Source organism: Phascolarctos cinereus, unplaced genomic scaffold, assembly GCF_003287225.1.
Source record: "Phascolarctos cinereus isolate Bilbo 61053 unplaced genomic scaffold, phaCin_HiC Scaffold_4;HRSCAF=312, whole genome shotgun sequence".
Classification (NCBI taxonomy): Eukaryota; Metazoa; Chordata; class Mammalia; order Diprotodontia; family Phascolarctidae; genus Phascolarctos; species Phascolarctos cinereus.
The window spans coordinates 528,290,498-528,317,156 of record NW_027555847.1 but is presented as its reverse complement, the minus strand read 5'-3'; the positions used below and the strand labels follow the sequence as shown (position 1 = coordinate 528,317,156).

The window sequence follows — 26,659 nt, the reverse complement described above, 5'->3', positions numbered from 1 at the left end:
GTGCTTGCCTTGTGTGAGTTCTCCATAAAATAGTCTTTTAGGCAAACACACATTTGGCATTTGACCAGCGTGGCCAGCCTATCAGAGTTGTGTTCTCTGAAGCAGAGTTTAACTGGTTGGCAGTTCAGCTTGAGAAAGGACCTCAGTGTCCAGTATCTTACTTGCCAGGTGATCTTCATAATTTTCCTAAGACAATTCAAATGGAAGCAATTCATTTTCCAGGCATGGTGCTGGCATACTGTCCAAGTTTTACAGCTAAGCAATAATGAGGTCAGTGCAACAGCTCTGTAGATCTTCAGTTTGGTAGGCAGTCTTTTCCTGTCCCTCACTTTCCTTTGGAGCTTCCTAAACACTGAGGTCGCTCTGGCAACGCATATCTCAACCTCACATCATCTCTGTTTACATCCCTGGAAAGTATACTGCCAGTGTAAGTGAACTTGTCCTTAGTATTCAAAATTTCTTAATTAGCTGTAACTGATGGTTTTACATATGGATGGTATGGTTCTGGTTGGTGGAGAATCTCTGTATTCTTGGTGTTAATTGCTAAGCCAAAATTAGCACAAGCAGAATTGATCCATACTTTGTTTCATCTCACTTTAGAGGTTACATTGAGTGTAGTTATCTGAAAACAAAAAAATCATGTACCTACTCTTCTCAACTTTAGTCTTGGCTTGTAGCCTTTTTAGGTTAAATAATTTACCATCAGTAAGGTAGCTTGACCTTGATGCCATTTTCCTCCTCGTTGAAGGCGTCTGACAGCATCTTGCTAAGAAGCATGGGAGCATGCGCACAGCTTTACTTCACTCCTTTGGTGAATGGGAAAGCATGAGAGCATTGTCCAGATGACAAGCATGCCATCATGAAATTGACATACAATACTGAAGAATTTCTCTTGGCCACCAAATTTTGCCATAATTTTCCGTAAGTCCCCCATGACTGACAGTATCAAAGGTCTTGGTCAGATCAGTATGTCCTCCTCACATATCTCCTGGAGTTATCAGGTAGCGAACACCACATTGACTGTTCTTGGCCCTTTCTGAAGCCACATTGGCTTTCAGGTAGATGACCGTCTTTCAGGTGAAAGATCAGCCTATTAAGGAGGATTCTGGCAAGAATCTTGCCAGCAATGACTAAGAGAGAGAACCCTTCCCCCCCCCCCCATTTCCCCCAGCCCCGTGATTGTCACAGAACAATTTATTTCCTTTACCTTTATAGAGATGGACAATAGAGGCATCCTTGAGCTCCTGGAGGATAATCTCCTCTTTCCATGTTGCCCAAAAAATTTCACTCAACTTATATGTGAACAGTGGACCCCCTTGCTTTATAAATCTCAGCTGGAATAGAATCAATACCAAGTGCTTTGCCACATGAGAGGAGCCAAATGACATTCAAAACCTCGTCTTCAGTTAGAAATTTGGCCAGAGAGTGATTAACTTCAAGCTAAGCTATATAATCAGTGGCTTCAGCATTGTTTGATGACTGTCTGTTTAGAACACAATTGAACTGTTCAGCCCATCTCTAGGATCACGTCTTTATCACTAATCAACGTGGCTCCATCAGCATTTAGTAGTTGAGATGCGCCATAGGTCTTTGGCCCATAAATAGGCATCATAAAAATGCTTTGGATTGTGTAAAACTGAATTTTGTCTGCCTTCTTATTGAGGCAGGAATCCTCCATCTCTCTAAGCTTCACTTGTATTTTACTTTTGGTGGAATTAAATGCTACCTTCTTAGAGACTGATGAATTATCTTGCTTGTAAACCCTGTGGAGTCCTCAGTTTTCATTTAGTAGCTTCTGAATTTCCTCATAATTTTCATCAAATCAATCTTGATGTTTGTGACTGTTCTGGCACAGATGAGTAAATGCAGTGATGTACACCAAATCTCTGAAAGCTGCTCATTCTTTTTGTGCTCCACTGTTGCCAATCATGTGTTTAACTGGGTGTGGCTGCTACGCATGCTACAGCTTCTTGGAGCCACAGGTGAGTATTGAGAGAATCAGGTGGACACCAAAGGTGGAAGGCAGGCTTGGAAGCCAACACACTGAGGTAATCGTCTTCTCTGAACACACCCTACACCTGGGTTGAATATGAAGTAATAGTATTTTTTTGAACACATAAATAGAATGAAACTAGTGATTTAGTGCCCAATTTTCATTTCCTTTTATATTGTGTATCCTGTTTAGTGCAAGTGCTGAATATCCTCTTGTACCATTGTTATGATATTAATAAATTAGTTTTATAGTCATGAATGTTAAAGTTTAAACTGCTAAATTTTACTGTAAGAGTACCCCAAAATTAAAGTTTTATTTTTATCTATTTATTTATTTTTTGACAATTAGGGTGAAGTACTTGCCCAGGGTCACACAGGTAGTAAGTGCTTTTAAGGGTTTGGTCTGAGGCCATATTTGAACTCAGGTCCTCCTGACTTCAGGGCTGGTGCTCTATCCACTGTGCCACTTAGCTGCCCCCAAAAATTAGAATTTTAAAAGAAGAATTAATTTCTTAAAATGAGGGACAAACTTTATTTATTTTAAAGGATGTGATTGTGACTGTTAAATTCACATTGACAAAGCAAATAATTGAAAAGTAACTACAAATAGGAGATCAAATCTCGCAGAAACTTTGAAAACACTTTATTTAAAAATATATATACATTTTAAACATCTCTTTTTACAGATAACACAGTTTGTTGCATTTTACATATGTCTCTTAAAATGTATTCTTTTCTTCCTTGTTTCAAACAATTGCTAGTCCTATACTTCATTAGGATTTAATTTTTTTTTGCATTAAGAAATACTTAAAGTCAGAAGAAATAAACTGTTGTACATGAAAAATTTAGAAATAAGACTTACCTTAAGATTAATAAACAGCAATGTTTGATATTTCTGGTGCAATAACAAATTTGATTTGGCTTTTTTGGCATTGAGATCTGTCTTTACTCTTGCTGTCTGCTTAAAAATGAAATATCCTGCCTGGCTGTGTTTTTATATAAATATATATATATATGTTTAAAAAAGAATCCATGAAGTTGTAGATTTTGTTATTTTCCCCAAATTTGATTGGTAATGGAAAGAAATTGACAATTTTAATTTCAATAGATAATTTGAAAATGAGTAGAAAAATTTTTGGCACTTAAATATTTAATACATTTATAGAAATACGTCTTTCAAGATGTCTTTCCATTATCTTTCCATGTTAAAGAAGCATTTACCAAAGTTTATAAGGAATTTAATATCTATGAAGATTGACTTTTTTCTAACATTTAATTTTATTTATTTAATTTAAATTTACTTGTTTGAACATTAGTAATGGTGGTGAATAACAGCTAATGTAGGATAATAAATCTTGAGCTAAAAGAGACCATAAAGACAATCCAGTCCAACCCCTCATTTCGGTTCAGGAAATTGATGTCCAAAGAAGTGACTACCATTCATTAAAATATACTTTTAAAAAACTGAACAAATGAATTCTTCATATTATCTTGAGATTATAATCTATATAAGAAATATGTTCTGTAGAGTATTCACTTTTTGTTGATTTTGGAGTAATAGTGAAATAACTGAGACTGAAAATAAAATAAAACATTCCTAATAAACCATTTTGACTTAAGAATTAAAGTCCTCTACAGCAGAAGTGTCAAATGTGCAGTCCACAGCACTCCTGATTTAAGGCCTGAACCACATTACAATGTAATTGGGAACTATTTTTCAAAAAATACAAATACCATAAAACATAGGTAATATGACATTTTGAAACTAAGTCAATATGTGACCTGAAAGAATCATTACGTACACATTGGTGACTGCAATTTCTATTTTGAGTTTGATACTGCTGCTCTAAAGCTCTCTTCCTGGGCTTTCTTCTCTTTATTTTTTCTTTCAGTAATTTCATCTATTGTTTATGCTTAGTTATCATATCTATGATAATGACTCCCAAGTCTGTGTCTGTAGCTTTGATCTCTCCATTAAACACATTGCCAAACACTTGATACACATTTCCACCTGATAATTCCATTAGGATCTCAATCACAAATTGTCCAAAGCTAAATATTACATTTTTATCCCTAATTCTTTCTCTTCTTATAGCCTCATTATTTTTGTTGGTGGTACCACTCTTCCAAGTTAGCCAGGTTCGTAGTCTTATTTAGACTTTTCTTCACCTCACACTGTAAGTCTAATCATTTGCCAAGTCTTCTTCAACCCGTTTACTGTCTGTCTCCATTTCTGCTCACAACTATGAATCCTAGATCCGGACTCCCTACCTCTTGACTGGACTATTGTAATAGTTTCCTGTTATAGTTTAACTGCTTCCAGTTCTTCCCACCAGTAACCCATTTTCTGTGCAGCTACCAAAATAAACTTTATAAAACACGGGTCTGTGTCATTCTGTTTTAAAACCTTTAGTAGACTCCTGCGACTGATTGAGTAATAGATAAATTCTTCAGCAGAGGAAAAGGCACTGCGTAGTTGGACTTCAACCTCTGTTTTTAACCTTGTTTCACAATGATCCCCATCACATACTCTGTGTTTCAATCAAAGTTGCTTAATAGATTTTACTTGAATTTTACAGTTCTGTCTCATATTCCTGTTTAAACAGCATTTTGATGAGGCCACGGGTAGGCAGGAAATTGATGTTATCCTTAGTTCCCAGAGAAGACTTTAAACTGCTGCTCATTTGTCCCACCCCTTCCCCTGCCTTGGTTGTATCATCCTTCAAGGATAATCTCAAGAACCACTTCCTGTGTACGCTTCTCTGATCCCCTCGATTAAGTCTTTATTTAAATTTTCCTAATATGCTTTATATCACTGTCCACATTACTTTATACTTTTTATGTTTGCCTGTATATGTGGTATTTGCCTTCTTCCCTCTCTCAAAGAATGGAAACTCCTTGAGAGTAGTATACCCAATATTTATACAGTGTCTTTGACATAGTAAATTTTTAGAAAATGTTTGTTAACTTACTGAGGAGGTGATTCATAACTGATATTACATAATTGGACTTTTCTTTGCTATCACATTAATTATGTATGGGGGAATTGAAGTTGTTTATCGCCTTCATTTCTGTATAGATCCTTTCTTCTCCCTATCCATCAAGCTTTCTCTTTTAATAAAGAATAGGAAAAAAAAAAGAGGAAAAATAGTTCAGCAAAATTAACCAATGCATTGCTGAGTTTGACAGTATATCCAGTGTTCCACACCTTTATTCCTTCACTTCTACAAAGGAAAAAGAAAAGGTACTTTTTTTCATATCTGTACCAGGTTGAAGCTTAGTCATTATAGCTGCACACTTTCATTTTTATTGTTGTTCCCATTTACATTTTTTTAATTGTATAAATTGTTTTCTGGTTCTGCACATTTTATTTTGCATCAGTTCATACTCTTCCCAGGATTATGTGAATTCTTATCCATTGTTTTGTATGTAGCATCTCACATAGTCTTTCTAGAATTCAGTTGAAGTTCTTTGTCTAGTGCTCTGCATTTCTGAAATGGCGGAATATTGTCATTTCTAAAGAATTACCAGTTTTAGTTGTGATATAATTTAGTTTCTTAATGGGAACTAAATGAGTGGTTAAAAATTTTTTTTTAGTAAATATAAAAAGGAAATTGATCCTTAATAAATAAAATATTTTTTTGCCTTTATTCTCATTATGCTTTCAGGTGGAAAATAAGTAAAAGTACATTTGATTACTTTTAAATTTTTTTACATTAATGGGTATCCTGAGTAAGAATATATTTTGAGATCTGTATTTTGGTAAGTATGATAAGATGTTTTTTTACATTATTTTATCTGCTTTTTAAATTTCCATGTCAGAAGCATTAAAACTTGATATATAGACTAAATCTTGGTTTACAGGAATATAAAATATTTGTAAAAAAAGTATAATTTTAATTTTTGTTCACCCCCACATATTTTTTTAAGAATATGAAGATGGCGATCTTAAATCATGGGTCAACAGAGAGAGGTTTCAGAATTATCTTACTGTGGATGGCTTTACCCTCTATGAACTTACAGACACAGGTAAAGTATCATTGTAGCATATTTTTGATTGATTTAATGATTCTGAAGTTATATATAAAGGAAATTTTTTAAAATATTAATTTATCTTTAGTTTTCAACATTCACTTTCATAAGCTTTTGAGTTTTAAATTTTCTCCCCTTCCCTCCCCACTTCCCTAAGACGGTGTGCAATCTGATATAGGTTCTACATATACATTTCTATTAAACATTTTCACATTAGTCATGTTGTAAAGAAAAATTAGAATCAGTAGGTTCAATAGATGTCTTAGATCCTTGCATTGCTGAGAAGAGCTAATCTATCAAAGTTAGTCATTGCACAATGTGGCTGTTACTGTGTACAGCGTTCTCCTGGTTCTTACTTCACTCAGTGTCAGTCCGTGTAAGTCTTTCCAGGTATTTTCTGAAGTCTGCCTGCTCATCATTTCTTACAGCACAGTAGTATTCTGTTACATTCATATACCACAATTTGTTCAGCCATTCCCCAATTGATGAGTGTTCCTTCAATTTCCACTTCTTTGCCACCGCAAAAAGAGCTGCTATAAATATTTTTGTACGTGTGGGTCCTTTTCCCATTTTTATGGTTTCTTTGGGATACAGCCCTAGAAGTGCTATTGCTGGGTCGAAGAGTATGCACATTTTTATAGCCCTTTGGGCCCTCTGCCTTCTTTTACTGCAACTCTTCTTTCTCTTAGGCTTGATGCTTTAGAAAAACTTCCATAGAATTAGATGTGTACTAATGCGGAATGGCCTCTCTCAAGAGGTACCACACTTCCTTTCACTAGAGATCTTCAGGTGGAGGATGTACAACTATTTTCCAGGGATGTCAGAGTAGATGCTGTTCAGGTGTGAGTTGGACCAAATGACCTCTGAGGTCCCTTCCAACTCTAAGAATTTGTGATTTTGCTCCTGTCCTCATAACTAGTCTTCAGCCTTCTGCTTTTTTTTCTTCTAAAATGACACCCTTACTCATTTTATTCAACTTAGAGCTGTATGCTGATCATACCCATATTTGTATCATCAATCAGGACTTCTTGCCTGAATTCTAATTTTATATTTCTAGCCATGAGTCAAATGACCTGGAAAATGAGGTATTTGGGATATTGGATCTTTAAGGTAATTTCTAACTCTTAAATCCTGTGACACTAGGAAAATGGTTTTATTTTTCTACGCTTTGACATGGAAACATGGAAAAAAATAGAGAAGTATTACAAAGTAGAGAAAAAAAGTACAAAGTAGTGTGATTATCTTTCATATACACTAAATAAAATGGATTCAGAAAGGATATATCATTATAGTGCAGCATATATTTTGCAGAAGGTTAGTGGAAGAATGGAGATGCATCCTAGTATAGTGAGAAAAAACATTAACTGGCTTTAGAGTCTGAAGAACTAGGTGTGTAACTGCAGATTGTGGCATTTATTTACTACATGACTTTGAACAAATCAGTACCATATTTTTTTCTGACTCTTAGTTTCTTTATCTGCAAAATAAACTTAATAGTTTTTACATTACCTACCTAATGAGATTGTTGTGAAGAATTCCTAAAATGGTGTAAATGTCACCTATTTCTATATTGAGCTTGACTTGGAAGAAATTATTTAAATTGGAGAAGTGAATGAAAAGATATTTCATGTGGGGTAAATAGTGTAAGAACTTGAGGGAAATTTTGGAAAATTCTTTTCATATTTTTGTTCTACCTAGTGGTTAAGTAAATGTTAATTATTTTTGCTATATTTGTATTATTGTTGAAGGGGAATGATGTTATGATTATGGACTTAAGTTTAGCATGGTATCTGGCTACTTTGCCATGAAAGAAGTTGAGTAGTAGATATGTAACTCATTAGCTCAGCATTTCTTTCTTCTGTGTTGTTTTTCTATGACGTCTTCATGTTATACTGGAAATAGTGCATGGTTTCTTATATTTTAATTTGCATCTTAATGGTTTTGTTATTATGTTTTTTGTTTGCCAACAGTTTTAATTTTCTTTTGCATTATTATGTACTTGACAGACATCAGGAAATATAATCATCATCATCGTCATCACACACACACACACACACAGAGGTAAAGAAGTACAGAAAAAGATAATTTCATATGAAGCCATAAATCTCTATTGCATTTATCTTGATGTTGTTTTATAAAATATATGACAAATTCAGTTTAGTGGTTCCAAAACTGTTCTGTTTGTCTGTGTCCACTTCTGAACTTTATTCTGCTCTTGCCTTGCATTTTAAATGTTTCACTGGCCTCCCTCTCTCCCTGCCTCCCTTCTTCCTGTCCTTCCTTCCTTCTTTCCTAAAAATCTAATCTAGTAACTAGTATTTATATAGCTTTTTAGGGTTTACAAAATACTTTATATATTACATTCCATTTGATTTTTACAACAACCATAGGAGATAGGTGCTATTATTATCTTCATTTTACAGATAAGTCAGCTAACTGAAATCAAGTGACTTGCTCAGGGTCATAGAGCTAATAAGTGTCCAAAGCTAGATTTGACCTCAGGTCTTCTCTTCCTAGTTCAAGATTCAGTACTCTGTCCAATGTGTGGCATAGCTTTCTACCACTACCTCTTTTCTCCACATAATTTACCTACTTTAAAAGAAATGCCCTCTCATAGTAGAATTTTACTGGTCTAAAATTTAAGTAAAAAATAATATGTCATGTACTTGCTGAAATGAGATTTTTTTGCCTTAGATAATTATGACTCACTTGGACCAAACAAGTTTCATTTGGATTTTAGGAATACTTTTTAACTGATTTCCTAATTCACTAGACATAAAAAAGTGTGTCATAAGTAATAAAGTTGCATCAGTTATTCACAGAGAATTTTGATGAATTTAGAACATTCTTTTTATTTCAGGAAAACTTATTGTCATAGCAGTTATTGATGGAAAAAATGCAACAATTGAGCATACCAGGTATGATATTCATGAAAGATAACAGTTCTTAAAATAATTAAACTTTAAAATAGTAGGGCTTAGCTTCAATTTTATAACTGTGTATCTTTAGATGTATTTAATATTTTGTTCTTTTTTTTCTCTTTTTAATGTACCACTTGTAGCACATAGATAAACAAATTGTGAGAAAACTGAAACAGAAAATGATGTTATCCTCATGGTCATATACCTTTTTCGTCATGGATTCATGGACAGAATCAAATGTACCTATTCCAGTGAACACATTTTTTCTTCAGAGCTTGAGGGGTTGTACTGTTACCTTAAATGACAACTGCTCTAGTGTTCTGAGTCTGTAGAAGCCTTGTTGTTCAGCTTGGATGTTTCCAATTTCATGGTCTTTTGAGTAGGCCTTATGCTCTGCCTCTAATGCTGGTATTCAGTAAGACTAAGAGAAGACTTAGCTGGTGCCTCTCCTTCTCCCATAATAACTGACTATAAGTTCTGTTCTCATTAGATGGAGAATCAGAATGGAACTATGATTACCTTATAGCTTGGACTCTATAGGCATTCATCAATTCCAGAAATTTGGATATGATCTAGCTTCTTATATTTTAATTTGCATTTTCTGGGCATTTGCTTCAGTATTTGCTGGGTTTCTGAAAAACCCTTTCATTTCCAAAAATGTTGGTTTCTAGAAAGCAGTCTCATTATTTTTCTCTGTATTTATGATCTGCAGCTTATATAAAGTTATGAAATCTCCAAGCCTCAAGTTCCTTTTGTTGGCATTCTCCCACAATTGGTGAAGTAGAGCTTTTCCTAGCAACCTTACTCTTAGTGATAACCCTTACACATCCCGTTCTAGGCACTAATTCACTGCCCAGTTCTTATTACTCCTTCCTATTTAAGAATAGTGGGCCTTTCCCTTTGAAAACCAAGTAATGGGTCAGATTTTATTTGTTGAAAGAAGAATAAAATTGGGGAAAGGCCTATAACTGGTAAATCCTTAGTATCTTGAGGTATGGACTTTGTGAGAAAATGTTTTTATGTTCTGTGGAAGTAAATAGTTATTAACTTGTTAGTGTTGCAGTCTGCGTACAGCTATTTGTTGTGTGTAGATTTCATTCTTACCTTGGTTATCTTTTGTTTTTAACCAGTTGAAACAAATTAATCACTGTGTTCACCTCTTCATGGATAAAAAAAGGGAGAAAAAGTTTTCTTTCTTAGTAATTCCTGTTTTTAAACTAGGGGGGGAGGTGTCTCACTAACTTTGTTTCTATTTTGACAAAAACAAAAATGGATCCTCTTAGTGGGATCATCTCAAGATTCATTTGTTATATATATGTTGTGCTTTGTAAAGAGATACAGGGCAACCCTTTCTTAGAGAGAAGCAGATTTTCCGGATACTCCTGCTTAACTCCACGAAAATGGTGACGTGACTAATACTGCACTGGCTGTCCCACAGAGCACTGACTAGATCTCTGTGAAAGGATTTAATATCTCTCTGTCTCTCTCACAACTTTGGGCTGCACTTGGAGGAGAGGCCATGAGCAAAATAGCTAACAGACCCAAGGCTGATTCTCTGCTGCAAAAGGACTGTGAGGAAGAGGAAACCAAATATCTCAGGCCAACCAATATGTTGCTTGTTATACCCAAGGACAATATGATCATCATCTCAAGAATTTAAAAATTATTTCACCTTCTATTTGTTGCTTTACAGCATATAAAAGCCTTTTTACAGTATATTATTTTACTTTATCCCCTTCATAGTCCTGTGAGGAAAGTGGAACAATTATTTTTATTCTCATTTTATAAATTAAGTGTATTACCCAAGTCTTGTCAACTGACACAGTCAGAAATCTGAGTCTTGATGTTATTAATCAAGTGCTCTTTTTACTGCACCATTCTGTGTCTCTGAATGCAGGTAAGAGATAACAGCACAAAATAAGGGATAGATAAACTATTGGATGACAAAATTAGCAAAGAAAGATGTCAGAAGGCTAGAATGTAAAATTGTAATTCAAGTGTTAAAAATCAACTCTATAAGTATAGGATGAGGGAGGGATGATTAGGTAATTCTAATGAAACAGAACTTGTGGGCTGTTAATATTAGTGAATAGTTACATAGTGACCAAATCACCCCCCCCCAAAAAAAAAAATAATATGATGTTAGGCAAGCATTAATAGAGGCAGGCTTCTAGAATGAAGGAGGCATCCTGCTGTCTAAGATATGCTCCCTTTCACTATCCTTCTATCAAAAATTTACTTTTAAGAGACAAATTCTTTTCTTAGACTTTAGGATGTTCTCCCTGCAAAGATAGTCACTAAGGTGATACAGGAATACTTAGAAATAGAGTTTCCCACTAAATTTCCAGAACCTTCATGACCCTTCATTCATGCATATATCAACTTCCAGAAAAACTTAATTAAAAAAGTGAAAACAATTCTGTCAACATTAACTTCTTTGACCATGATAATTTTAAAGTAGATTTGAAATTGCTATATTTTAAGTGTTTATTTTTCTATAGATTACAGGAAGTTATTCAAGAAGTAGCTAAAGATTATAGAGATCGTTTTCACAGGTAGGTTCCAAACTTTTAGTTGGCTCTTTTTTATTTTTTACATTTATTTTAATCTATTAGTTTGTTACTAAACAAATTTGCATTTTCCCAGTTGAATCAAGTAATTGAGAAAAATTGGTAATTGCTACATTTTGATGTGAATTAGCTGGATTTTCAAAAACTATTATTAGATGCTGACAGTAAAAACAAAATAATTGAATTAGAAATAAGACCAGCTAGTTGTCAGGCATTAAATTTTAGCTGTGTATTAGTCCAGGTTTTATTCTTTATCTTAACAAAGTGCATCAAATGCAGTTTCATGTTTATAATACTTATTAATCATCCTTTTTCTAGTCTGTTGTGTTTTAGTGATGTAAGTCTTTCTCCATTGTACTGATATTAATATTTAATTGAAAACTCTTCCAGTTATAATAATTAGCACTATATTGTATTTGTATTTACTGCATCTTTCAGAAGTATAGACTCAGTAGTTTTATCCCTGTAAATCGTGTGTTAAGTAAATATGTGTGTTAAGTAAAATCATTTTCTTTATGAAAGTATGAATCAATTCAAGTACAAAGAGCTTATTATATAAATCTCTCCAAACAAATCAGTAACTTAGCAAATAAATTAGTCACATTCTATTTCCTAAAACATGCTATTTTTTGGTGTCTAATAGAATCATGGAATTTAGGGCTTAAAAGGACCTTAGAGATCATATTGTCCAGTTCCACTTGCAGTACCAGTGGTTGGGAGTTCACTGTAATAGGATAGTGTTTTTTCCCTACCTGTTTTTTTTTTCCTGAAGATCCAATCAGGCCTATTCTGTAACCAAAAAAACTTTCTCTATTTTCTTAAACTAAGGGCAGCATTTTGCCTCTGTTGCTTTATGGAGTTTATATTAATCTTAAAAGTTGGGAGTATAATCAAGATTGCTCAAAGCCCCCAGTCAGAAAAATCCCTAATGCAATTAATAGTTAAGTGTTCACTATTTAGGTCTTCACAAGACCAAATTAACCCTACTGGTATAATTGTTTTCTTGTAATGTCCTTTAATGTTCAGTCTTTTTTTATATTAGGAGAGATTTTCAGTTTGGACACATAGATGGGAGTGACTATGTAAACAACATGCTGATGGAGTAAGTAAACTGATATATTAACTTTATAATCATTTGATAGCTGCTAACTGGCTGCAGAATGAAAATATATAATTTATTCAAATAGTAAGCATTATGTTTAAAAATGATTTTTTTTTGTACCTATAAGTATGGTTTGAAAGAAATTTGAGATTAAAATTAAACTATTCACATATTTTAAGTTTAAGTTAAATTTATTGATTTAGAATATCCATGGCCATTTTAAAGTTAAGTAATTAAAGGAATATTAATGCAGCTTTAATGGAATTATATTATTCAAGTCACTAGTATAATACGTTTTTCAGTTATCTGAGTTGTTTTATGATTTCACTAAATAATTTATTGTATGTTCAGTAGGTGTTAAACTATCCAGTTTATCTAGATGTTTTGTTCTTTAAATTGTAACTTATAATTTGTATAAATGCATGCATTTTCTTCTGATGGAGAAGCCAAATAAATCATCCTTTGTAAAATGACGTAGTAGGACCTCTATAGTTTCTCTTACTAGGGAATGGAAGCAGAGATACCTTTGAATAATTCAGATTTTTATGATCCAAATATTTCCTAATTCTGATGACCCAAATATATGAAGTTTTGTTATAATCTTGCTCCAGCACATAACAAAAAAGATCCCACATGTGGGAAGAATGTAGTGATTTTAGTGTTCTGAATTGTACCAGTTAAAGGTATAGTTCTGCATAATAAATTTCTACTAACTTTTATTAAGAAAAAGTCTAGTTGTCTTGACAGTACTCTGTGTTGCTATCAAGAAGCAATACTAATAATAAGGATAATGATAATAATAGCTTTAAGGTTTATAAAGCTTTTTACAAATAATATTTCATTTGGTCCTTGCAACAGCCTTGGGATGTGGTTCTTATTATCATCCACATTTTAGTGTTGAGGAAACTGAGGCAGACAGAAGTTTAGTGACTTGCCCAGGGTCACAGAGCTAGTAACTGTTTGAAGATGATTTTGAGTTCAGTTCTTCCCAGATCCAAGTCCAGAACTGTATCTGTTGTGCCACCTAGCCATCTCTATGAGAAGTACTGTATTGATAGTAGTGGTAGCACCAAAATAATACTATTTTTACCTTACTGATTAATGCTGCAGTCTCAAACCTTTTTGTCAACATACTTTTTTCATTCTATTATGAAAGGCAAGGTAGACTAAATGAAATACTGTAATATTCTTCTCACTTTTCTTTTAGTCTCTCCCCTCATATAGTTTCCATTTTCTGTTAAGAAGGGTATATATTTTTTTAAATGTCTGAAAACCTTTTGTGGTGATGTGAATAAGGGAAATTTAGCTAACACCTTTTTTTCACCATTTCATTTATATTGTCAGATTTATTGGCATACAGTTGGGCAAAATAGTTTCTAGTTATTGTTTTAATTTCCTCTTCATTGGTGGTGAATTCACCCTTTTCGTTTTTGGTACTGGTAATTTGGTTTTCTTTTTTTTTTAAATCAAGTTAAACAGAGATTTATCTCTTTTATTGTTTTTTTTTTCCCCATAAACCCAGCTCTTGTTTTTATTTATTAGTTCAATAGTTTTCTTAATTTAAATTTTATTAATCTCTCCTTTGATTTTCAGAATTTCTAATTTGGTGTTTAATTTGGTATTTTTAATTTGTTCTTTTTCTGTTTTTTTTTTAGTTGCATGCCCAATTTATTGATCTCCTCATTCTCTTTTTTATTTATGTAAGCATTTAGAGAGGTAAAATTTCCCATAAGAACTGCTTTACTTAAGCTTTAAAATGTTGTCTCATTATTGTCATTCTCTTTGATGAAATTATTGATTGTTTCTATGATTTTTTTCTTTGATTTCTTTAGGATTAGATTATTTAGTTCTCAATTTTTAGTCTGTCTTTCTATGCCCTTTTATTACACATAATTTTTATTGTATCTTGATCTGAAAAGGGTGCATTTAATATTTCTACCTTTCTACATCGAATTATAAGTTTTTTGTGCCCAGACACAGGAGCCACATGGTAAGCTTTTGTGTAGGTGCCATGTACTGCTGAGAAAAAAAAATATATTCCTTTCTATACCCATTCAGTTTTCTCAGAGGTCTGTCATATCTAACTCTTCTAAAATTTTCTTCACCCTCTTAACTTCATTCTTGCTTATTTTATGGTTGCATTTATCTAGTTTTGAGAGGGCAAGGTTGAGATCCCCCACTAGTATAGTTTTGCTGTGTGTTTCTCCCTGTAACTCACTTAACTTCTCCAAGAATTTGGATGCTATACCACTTGGTGCATACATGTTTAGTATTGATATTACTTCATTGAGCAAGATGTCATTTTCCTTCCTTAACTGATTTAATTAGATCTCTTTCTGCTTTTGCTTTGTCTGAGATCAGGATTGCTACTCTTGCTTTTTTTTACTTCAGCTGAAGCATAATATATTCTGCTCCAGCCTTTTACCTTTACCCTGTAGGTGTCACCCTTTTTCAAATGTGTTTCCTGTAAACAGCATATCATAGGATTCTGATTTTTAATCTGCTGTGGTATCCATTTTATGGGGGAGTTCATCTCATTCACATTCACAGATATGATTACTAATTGTTTCTTTCTTTCCATCCTATTTCCCTCCTGTTTATATTTTTCTCTCTTCTTTCTCCCTTTTCCTCCTCACCAGTGTTTTGCTTCTGATCACCACCTTCCTAAATCTGCCCTCCTTTCTGTCAGCCCCATTCCCTTTTCTTTCCCTTTCCCCTACTTCTGCCTTACCTTCTGCCCTCCTTCCTATCCACACCACTTTCTTTCTTCTTTCTCCTCCTACTTTCATATAGGGTAAGAGAGATTTCTATATCCAACAGAATATGTATGTTATTTCCTCTTTGAGCCAAACCCAATGAGAGTAAGGTTCAAAAAATGCTCACCCCGCTTCCTTCTTTCCCTCTATTTTAATAGGTCTTTTGTGCCTCTTCATGTGATGTGATTTACCCTGTTCTGTCTCCCGTTTTCCTCTTCTCCCAGTACAATCCTTTTTCATCACCCTTTAATTTTTTTTTATTATGTCAAAGTCAGCTTATACCCACACCTTCTCTATATGTATATCCTTTCTAACTAACCTAATATAGATAGAGTTCTCAAGAATTACAAATATCATTTTCTCATGTAGGAATGTAAACAGTTTAACCTTACTGAATAAATGTTTTTTTTTTTTCTTTCCTGCTTACCTTTTTATGCTTCTCTTGAGTCTTGTATTTGAAGATAAAATTTTCTGTTCAGCTCTGGTCTTTTCATTAGGAATAATTGAAAGTCCCCTGTTTCATTGAATGTCCTTTTTCCCTGACAGATTCAGTTTTGCTGGATATTTGATCCTTGGTTATAATCCAAGCTTCTTTGCCTTCTAGAATATCATATTCCAAGCCTTCAAATCCTTTGATGTAGAAGCTTCTGAGTCCTATATAATTCCCACTATGGCTCCATGATATTTCTGGCTGCTTGAAGTATTTTCTCTTTGATCTGAAAATTCTGGAATTTGGCAACAATATTCCTTGGAGTTCTCATTTTGGGATCTTTTTCAGGATGTGGATTCTTTCAGTGACTGTTTTGCCTTCTGATTCTAGAGTATCAGGGCAATTTTCCTTGATAATTTCTTGAAAAATGCTGTCCAGGCCCTTTTTTTAATCGTGGCTTCAGGTAGTCCAATAATTCTTAAATTATCTGTCCTGGTAATATGTTTTAGGTTCTTTTCCAGTGAGATATTTTACATTTTTTTTTCTATTTTTTTCATTCGTTTTATTTTGTTTGATTCTTAGTGTCTCAGAGTCATTAGCTTTCACTTGCCCAATTCTAGGTTTTTTTTTTTTTTTGCTTTTTGGTGAGGCAGTTGGGCTTAAGTGACTTGCCCAGGGTCACACAGGTAGTAACTGTCATGTGTCTGAGACTGGATTTGAACTCAGGTCCTCCTGACTTCAGTGCCGGTGCTCTATCCACTGCGCTACCTAGCTGCCCTCTCCAGTTCTGTTTTTTAAGGAATTATTTTCTTCAATTAGCTTTTGTACCTCCCTTTGCATTTGATGAACTCTACTTTTTAAGAAGTTGTTTTCTTCAGTGGATTTTTTTTTCCATCGGGCCAATTGTATTTTTTAAGAAATTGCACTGGGACCCAAGATAATCTGAAGAAAGAAAAAATTCAGGAAAAAATAGAAGTGGGATTTCATAGATTCAAACAAAATGAACGCTAATTCCAAAAGACATTAATAAAAAAATACTAAGCAGTTCATACTAATAAAAGAGGCTAAGATTTATATTTTGAAGTTTGCCATGATCTCTCTTTTGTACTAACACTTTGAAATAGGAATTACAAATATTATTGCTATTTTATAGATGAGGAAATTGAAGCTCACAAAGGTTGTGATTTGCATTTAATAATCATAAGATCTTGGAAGTTTCAGGGGCAAAATTTGAGTCCAAGTCTCACCTTATTCCAAGTTTAATATTCTTTACCCTACACCATGTTCTTTGGGGTATTTAGAGGATAGTTTTCAGGCAAGAAGATTAGAAAACTTGTTTGTTTGTTTTTTAAATTTTGGTCAAGAATGGAGCATCAATGATTTATCATTCCATAGATTATTATGTAGATGATAATGTGATCATGTGATGCTGTGCAAGATAAAAGCATTTCGATGTTAACACCAAAATTTTAAAATAAAAGGGAATTTTATATGTAACTTGTAGGATCTGTTTTATAATTACGTCTTATATGTGTATATTAGCTGTTTTCATGATCCAGGAATTAATCTTTTGGGGTATGTCAATAAAAAAAATCTCCCAGGTGATTCACATTAGGAATGCTTACATTAGGGTGGTTATGAGAGTCAAATAAGATATTTGTAAATCACTTAGCACGGTGCCTGGCCTATATGAGATACTACATATACATACATATATCTATGTATGTGTGTGTATGTATATACACATATATATTATATGCAAACTGTTATTGTTATTATTATTAGTGTTGTAGTTCACATGCTTGCAAAAGCAATATTATTTAGAAATACTTCAAGATTAAATAATCTTTAAAAATCCTTCTGGTAATTGAAATAGTATTTTTAAAGCTGAAACAACTTAAAACTTAACTAGTTTGATGTCATGATTAGGTCTGTATAAGTTGCTGGTGTTATAATTATTATGTATATAAGGAAATTGGGACCCAGAGGGGTAAAATGATGTCTTCAAATTCAGGTGGCCTTTTGATGGGGTACTGGAAGCAGCCTTCATTGTAGTTGTCACTTCACATACCTGGGATGTCTCTTTATTTTCCCAGTGATTTCATCAACTACCATGGATTCAGTTGTTATACCTATGCAAACTTCCAAATCTATATGTATAGCCTTAATCTTTTTTCCTTATCCTCATTCTCATAGCTCTAGCTCTGTGCATTTCCACCTACTTGTCCCATAAGCATCTCATACTCAGACTGGAAGCTCCCTGGTGTCAGAGACTTTTTAATTTTTGTTTTTATATCCTTAGCACTTGGTACTTTTTGTTTTATTATATAACTTGTTTTATTGGCATAGGGAACTCCCAGTGAGGAGATTCTGCAATATAAATCAGCATGTTTTGTAACTTACAAGTCTTTAGAAATAATTGGGACACTGTTAGATTAAATAATTTACCCAGAATGACACAACCGGAATGTGTCAGAAGTGTGGTATTTGAATGCAAGTTTTCTGACTCCCAGGCCAGATTTTTACCCCTTCTGCCCCTTATCTGACACATAGTAGGTGCTTATTAAATGCTTCTTGAAATAAATTGAACTAAGAATGTCAAAAATGAAATTCATTATCCTTGCCCCAAACCCATGGGCAGCTAGATGGTACAATGGATAGAACATTGGGTCTGGAGTCAGTAAGACTTCTCATACTGAGTTCAAATCTTGCCTTAGACACTAACTAACTATGTGAACTTGGACAAGCCACTTAATCCTATTTGTCTCAGTTTCCTCAACTGATCAATGAACTGGAGAAGGAAATGACAAACCATTCCAATATCTTTGCTAGTGAAACCCCCAAAGGAGTCACATAGAGTTGGACATGACTGATAAACAACTAAACAACAAAAAGCCATATACCTTATATAACTTTGCAATTTTTATCAAAGGCACTATCATCCTTCTAATTATCCTGATTCAGACCATCATCATCGTTGTCAGTTTTTCACTCATCCTTTATTCTCCTTTCCTGAGTACTTGCCATGTCGTATAAATTATACTTCCACCATAACTTTTTCATCTTTCATGTGGCCACTGCCCTGGTTCAAAACCTCATTTACTTTATGCTGGACTATTGCAGTAGATACTTAATTCACCTCTGTACCTTGTCTTGTTCCACTACAATCCATCTTCCACACAACTGACAAAATGATTTTAAAATATTGACCTAACCATATTACTTCTCTGTTCAAAGAAACTCCAGTGATTCCCTCTTGCTGCTCATAAAATATACATAAATTCCTGTGGTTACCCTTCATAACATAGCTCTCACCTGCTTCCAGAAAGTTTTTTTCCCCATATTATTTCCTTTCATGCATTCTAAGTTCCAACTAAATTGGCCTGCTTGCTGTTCTATGAACTCAGAAACATGCATTTATTAGAGTCATTTGATGGCTGCAGTTGAAAGTGTATTGACTTTCAGTTGTACATGCGAAATCCAAACAGTTGAAAGTATACTGACTCCAGACCCAGCCTCTAACATTTAATACCTTTTTTTTTTTTTGTAAATCACTTCATCTCCCTGAAACTTGATTCCTTTTTCACAAAATCTATATGGCCTTCTGGTCACTTCCTGTTCTGTGTTATTGAAACCATGAAGTATTTTTTTTGCAGTAGTTGTTCATTATTAATGCTGCCACTTTGCATTCTCAGTCTCTCTTGTTAAATTGAACTGAAAGAAAAGTAGTGGAAACTACTTTTCTCCATATAAATCATATCATTTATGGCAAAGGAGGAAGGAGTAGAATTGTCTTGTATAGAAGTAAAATTGTTTAGTCATGTCCAAATCTTCGTATCTCCATTTGGTTTTCTTGGCAAAGATACTGGAATGGTTTGCCGTTTCCTTCTCCAGCTCATTTTATGAATAAGGAAACTGAGGCAAACAAGGTTAAGTGACTTGTCCAGAGTCACATACTTAGTGTCTGAGGCCTGATTTTATTTTGGAAAGGTGACTCTTCCTCACTCCAGGACTGGGACTGTATCCACTGCACCTAGCAACCAGAAGTAAAATGATTCAGTAAAAAAATTGTTTTGCTGCTATAAAATTATTAATTTGACTTAATTGGGAAATACCTGTTGAATTAGTTTAAAAGTTTAATTATGTAATATTTTGAAAAAAGTTCTGTTTCTTTTTATAAATACATGGTGCAGCTAAAGTGAGACTAATTGAACCAGCTCTAAGGGAATACATACAATTTTGCAATTAATATGTTTAATAAAGATTAAAATATGTTGGAGTTCCGCTTCCAGAAGCCAAGATGGTGGAGTAAGAAGTAAGTTGCTTTCACTCTCCCTCATTAACCTCTGAAAGTCCAGAAAATATAGCCACAGGAAAAACCCTAGAACAGCTGAACCAGCAGAAAGATAGGGTACAGCAGTACTATAGTCCAGGACGTTTGAGGGATTAATGGGAAAGGACCCTCTTGCCCTAGGGGAGGGGGAACAGTACAGAATGGAAGACATCCTAGCAAGCTAGTGAAAGGCCTCACCTCAGCATACCAGGTGGAGGTCCTGAACCCCAGTGATGGAGCAGGCAAGCACCAACACCAGGATCCCTGAGTGCCTCAGTACGGGCAGGGGAACCAGCGGAAATGGGCTCAGAAAACCACTGCATGCCATAGCATTCTCCAGCAGGCAAGAATCCAGGCGCCTAAGCAGGACTCTGGTAAGCACAACACCAAGAAGAAAAGCCCCAGGTGGAGAAACATCCTGCATCAGCAAAACATCCATCATCAAGGAGACAAAGGAAGTGAAAGGAGAGGCCCAGGTGAGCAGCAAACCTCCAGGGGCCAGAGTACCCTACCCCTAGAGCTCCAGTGTTGCTGATTCCAGCCTAATATTAGGTAAGCTGCCAGAACCCTACAGCCTCCAGCTGCCAGCATGGAAGGCCCTAGTACACAAAGCCAGTGATCAGGCTTCTGAGACAAGAAGCTTGGGTCAGTGACACTCCCTGTTCCCCAGCTGGAGAGCTCAATCTTTTTAAAGGCTAGGAAATAAGCAAACACCATGAGCAAAAAGAAATGTACCGTAGATTCTTATTATGGGATAAGTGAAGATCAAGGCCAGAAATTCTGAAGAGAACAACATTGTCAACAAATCCACATCTGGAACCTCAAAAAGGAATATGAACTGGTCTGAAGCCCAAAAAGCCTTCTTAGAGGAACTCGAGGAGGATTTTAAAAGTCAGATGAGAGGTAGAAGAAAAATTGGGAAAAGGAATGAGAGGTATGCAAGAGAGTCAATAGCTTGGAAAAGGAATGACAAAAATTAACTGTAGAAAACAAGTCCTTAAAAATACAGTTGGCCCAATGGAAAATTAAAAAAGTACACTGAAGAAAACAACTCCTTAAAAAGCACAATTGGCCAAAGGGGAAAGGAGGCACAGAAACTCACTAAGGAGAAGAACTTCATAAAAAATAAAATGGGCCAAATGGAAAAATCTAACAGAAGAAACAATTTGTTAAAAATTAGAACTGGGCAAGTGGAAGCTAATGACTCTATGAGAGAGCAAGAATCAGTCAAACAGAAACAAAAGAATGAAAAAAATAGATGAAAACATAAAATACCTCATTGGTAAAACAACTGACCTGGAAAATTGATCCAGGAGAGACAATTTAAAAATTAATTGGTCTACATGAAAATCACTATTTAAAAAAAAAAGTCTGAACAACATCTTTCAGGAAATCATCAAGGAAAACTACCCTGAGGTCCTAGAACCAGAGGGTGAAATAGCCATAGAAAGAATCCACCAATCACCTCCTGAAAGAGATCCCAAATTGAAAATGCCAAGGAATGTATTAGCCAAATTCCAAAATTACCAGGTCAAATAGCAAATACTGCAAGCAGCCAGAAAGAAACAATTTTAATATCATGGAACCCACAGTCAGGAGTAATCAGGACCTTGCAGCTTCAAAATTAAAAGATCGTAGGGCATGGAATTCGATTCTCTGTAAGGCAGAGAAGCTTGGATTACAACCAAGGATCAACTACCTAGCGAAAATGAGCATACTCTTTCAGAGGAGGAGATGGGCATTCAACAAAATAGGGAACTTCCAAACCTTCCTGATAAAAAGATCAAAGATCAACAGAAAATTTGATCTTCAAATACAAGACTCAAGAGAAACATGTAAACAGGACAGGAAAAAAAAATGTTATTAATAAGAGCAAACTGTTTATGTCCCTACAAGGGAAGATAACACTTGTAACTCTTGAGAATTGTATTGTTGTTACACCATTTTAAAGGGGTATACATAGAGGGGGTGAGTATGAGTTGACTTTGATGTAACAATAAAAAAAAAACTAATCAAGTGGGTTAATTGGATCTAAGTAAGTGGATTAATCTGATCTAAGGGAATATACTGGGAGAAAAGGAAGCCAGGAGATAGAGAAGGGTAAATTACATTACAGGAAAAAGCACAAAAACCTGTTATAGTAGAGGGAAAGAAGGAAGGGAAATGAGCATTGCTTAACTCTCATCATATTTGGCTCAGGGAGGGAATAATATAATCATTTAGGTATAGGCAGTAGGAGGGGAAAGGGAAAATAAAAGGAAGGGTGGATAAAAGGGAGGGAAGAAGTAATAAGGATAAAAGGGAAGAAGGGGGGGACTGAGGGAGGTGATGGTCAAAAGCAAAACTAGTGAGGAGGGAAAGGGAGCAAGGAGAAAGAAAAGCATAAACAGGAGGGAAATAGGATGGAGGGAAAGACACAGATAGTAGTCATAACTGTGAATGTGAATAGAATTAACTCTCCCATAAAAGGGAAGTAGAAAGCAGAATGGATAAAAACCATAATTCTACAATAAGTTTGAAACAGAGGGACACACACAGAGCAAAGGTAAAAGACTGGAGTAGAATATATTCTGCTTCAGCTGAAGTAAAAAAAATCAGGAATAACAATCTTGATCTCAGACAAAGCAAAAGCAAAAAGAGATCAGAAGAGGTAAGGAAGGAAACTACATCTTGCCAAAAGGCACCATAGATGATGAAGTAATATCATTACTAAACATATATGCACCAAGTGGTATAGCATCTAAATTCTTAGAGAAGAAATTCAGGGAGTTACAGAAGAAATAGACGGCAAAACTATTCTAGTGGGGGACCTCAACCTCCCCCTCTCTGAACTAGATAAATCTAACTACAAAATAAAGACGTTAAGGAGGGGAATAGAATATTAGAAAAGGTAGAAGTGGTAGACCTCTGGAGAAAATTGAATGGGGGTAGAAAGGATTATACTTTTTTCTCAGTAATACATGGCACATACACAAAATTTGACCATATACTAGGGCATAAAAATCTCACAATCCAGTGCAGAAAGGCAGAAATATTAAATGCATCTTTTTCAGATCATGATGCAGTAAAAATTATATATAATAAAGGGCCATGGAAAGATAGACTAAAAAATAATTGGAAACCAATCTAATCTTTAAAAATGAATGGGTCAATCAACAAATCATAGAAACAGTAACTTCATTCAAGGAAATGACAATAATGAGGCAACATACCAAAACTTATGGGAAGCAGCGAAAGCAGTTCTTAGGGGAAGTTTTATATCTCTAAATGCTTACATAAATAAAATAGAAAGAAGAGATCAATGAATTGGGCATGGAACTAAGAAAACAAGAAAAACAACAAATTAAAAATACTCACTAAAAGACAAAATAAGAAATACTGAAAACCAAAGGAGAGATTAATAAAATTGAAATTAAGAAAACTGTTTAATAAATAAAACTAAGAGCTGGTTTTCTGGAAAAAAAAACAATAAAATAGATAAACCTTTGGTTAATTTAATTTAAAAAAAAAGAAGAAAGAAGAAAACCAAATTACTGGTATCAAAAATGAAAAGAGTGAATCCACCACCAAGGAAGAGGAATTTAAAACAATAATTAGGAGCTATTTTGCCCAACTGTATGCCAATAAATTTGACAATCTTAATGAAATGGATGAATATTTACAAAAATAAGAATTGCCCAGATTAATAGAAGAGGAAGTAAAATACTTAAGTAATCCAATCTCAGAAAAAGAAATTGAACAAGCTATTGATAAACTGTCTACGAAAGTATTCCCTGGGCCAGATGGATTTACAAGTAACATTTAAAGAACAATTAATTCCAATACTATGTAGACTATTTGGGAAAATAGGTGAAGGAGTCTTACCAAATTATTTTGATGATACAAATATGGTGCCAATACTTAAACTGGGAAGAGTCAAAATGGAGAAAGAAAATTATAGACCAATTTCCCTAATGAATGTAGATGCAAAAATGTTAAATAAAATATTAGCAAATAGATTACAGCAATTTATCACAAGAATAATACACTATGAACAGATAGGATTTATACCAGAAATGCAGAGTTGGTTCAGTATCAGGAAAACTATCAGCATAATTGATTATAACAACAGCAAAAATAACAGAAACCCCATGATTATCTCAATAGATGCAGAAAAATCTTTTGATAAAATACAACACCCATTCCTATTAAAAACAATAGAGAGCATAGGAATAAATGGAATCTTCCTTAAAATAATAAATAGCATCTACCTAAAGCCTTCAAGCATCATATGTAATGGGGACATGCAAGAAGCATTTCCAGTAAGATCGGGGGTGAAACAAAGGTGTCCATTATCACCACTATTGTTGAATATGGTACTGGAAATGTTAGCTTTAGCAGTAGGGGAAGAAAAAGAAATTGAAGGTATTAGAACGGGCAAAGAAGAAACAAAGTTCTTTGCAGATGATATGGTATACTTAGAGAATCCTAGAGAATCAAATGAAAAAACTGCTTGAAATAATGCACAACTTTAGCAAAGTTGCAGGCTATAAACCACATAAATCATCAGTATTTCTGTATATTACCAACAAAGCCCAACAGCAAGAGATAGAGAAATTCCATTTAAAGTTAGTGTAGACATTGTAAAGCATTTTGGAGTCTACCTACTGAAACAAACACAGGAACTATACGAACATAATTACAAAACACTTTTCACACAAAGTCAGATCTAAATGATTGGAAAAACATCAGTTGCTCATGGATAGGCCGAGCTAATATTATAAAAGTGACAATTCTACCTAAGTTAGTTTACTTATTCAGTGCCATGCCAATCAGACTACCAAAAAATCATTTTATAGAGCTAGAAAAAATAATAAGATTCATTTGGAATAACAAAAGGTCCAGAATATCAAGGAAACTAAAGAAAACAAATGCAGGGAAAGGTGGTCTGGCCACACGAGATCTTGAATTGTACTATAAAACAGCAATCATCAAAACTACTTGGTAGTGGCTGAGAAGTAGAGTGGTGGATCAGTAGAATAGGTTAAGTATGCAAGATACAGTAGTCAGTGACTATAGTAAACTGCTATTTGATAAACCCAAAGACCCTAGCTTCTGGGATAAGAATTCACTATTTGACAAAAACTACTGGGAAAACTGGAAAAGAATATGGCAGAAACTAGGCCATAGATCAAAATCTCACACCATATGCCAAAATCAAGTCAAAATGGGTTCATGATTTAGATATAAAGGCTGATACAATAAGCAAAGTGGGAGAGCAAGGAATAGTTTACCTGTCAGATTAATGGAGAACAGAAGAATTTATGACCTAACAGGTGGTAGAAAACATGAAAGGCAAAATGGATAATTTTGATTACATTAAATTGAAAAGTTCTTGTACAAACAAAGCCAATGCAGCCAAGATTAGGAGAGAAGTAGAAAACTGGGAAAGAATTTTTACAACCAGTGTCTCAGATAAGGCCTCATTTCTAAAATACATAGAGAATTAAGTGAAATTTATAAGAATACAAGACATTTCCCAGTTGATAAATGGTCAAGGGGTATGAGTAGGCAGTTTTCAGATGAAGAAATTAAAGCTGTCTATAGTCATATTAAAAAATGCTCTAAATCACTATTGATAAGAGAAATGCAAATCAAAACAACTCTGAGGTACCACATCACACCTGTCAAATTGGCCAACATGACAAAAAAGGAAAATAATCAATGTTGGATGAACTGTAGGAAATTGGAACACTAATGCATTGTTGGTAGAGTAGTGAAATGATCCAGCGATTTTGGAGAACAGTTTGGAACAATGGCCCAAAGGGCTATAAAAATGTGCATACACTTTGATCCAGCAATAGCACTTCTAGCACCCAAAGAGATCATAAAAATGGGAAAAGGACCCACGTGTACAAAAATATTTTTAGCAGCTTTTTTCTGTGGTGGCAAAGAATTGGAAATTGAGGGGATGCCCATTAACTGGGAAATGGCTGAACAAGTTGTGGTATATGAATGTAATAGAATGCTATTTTACTATGAGAAATAACTAGCAGGTGGACTTCAGAAAAACCTGGAAAGACTTGTATGGACCGATGCTGAGTGAAGTGAGCAGAACCAGGAGAAAGTTGTACACAGTAACAGCCACATTGTGCCCTGACTAACTTTGATAGACTCGGCTCTCCTCAGCAATGCAAGGATCTATGACATCTCCAAAGGTCTCACGATGGAAAATGCTATCCACATCCAAAGAAATAACTGTGGAGTTTGAATGCAGATCAAAGCATGTTATTTGTTCTTTTTTTCCTTCTGTTTTATTTTGTTTCCTCTTTCTTATGATTCCTTCTATTGGTTCTAATTCTACCTTACAATATGACTAATGTGAAAATACGTTTTATAGGAATGTATATATAGGGCCTATGTCAGTTTGCACACCGTCTTGGGGAGGGAGAAGGAGAAAAATTTAAAACTCAAAAGCTTATGGAAATGATTGTTGATAAATGAAAATAAGGTAATTAATAAAATTTAAAAGCATGGTATTTCA

General features: G+C 34.4%; 1 protein-coding gene across 5 annotated transcripts in view; it reads left to right on the top strand.

Moving 5' to 3' along the window:
• The window catches only part of TMX3 (thioredoxin related transmembrane protein 3), a 93,663-nt gene that overhangs the window by 54,714 nt on the left and 12,290 nt on the right, over positions 1–26,659 (top strand). For 2 of the 5 annotated variants that reach the window (XM_020985619.2, XM_020985620.2), the window contains exons 10-13: positions 5,923–6,021; positions 8,885–8,942; positions 11,447–11,500; positions 12,558–12,617. In XM_020985619.2, coding sequence (XP_020841278.1) covers positions 5,923–6,021; positions 8,885–8,942; positions 11,447–11,500; positions 12,558–12,617 — 271 coding nt within the window. Of the gene's footprint in view, positions 1–748; positions 5,755–5,922; positions 6,022–8,030; positions 8,864–8,884; positions 8,943–11,446; positions 11,501–12,557; positions 12,618–26,659 lie in introns of those variants that run through there. The other 3 variants (XR_013486248.1, XR_013486247.1, XM_078153542.1) reach the window with 3 other exon arrangements.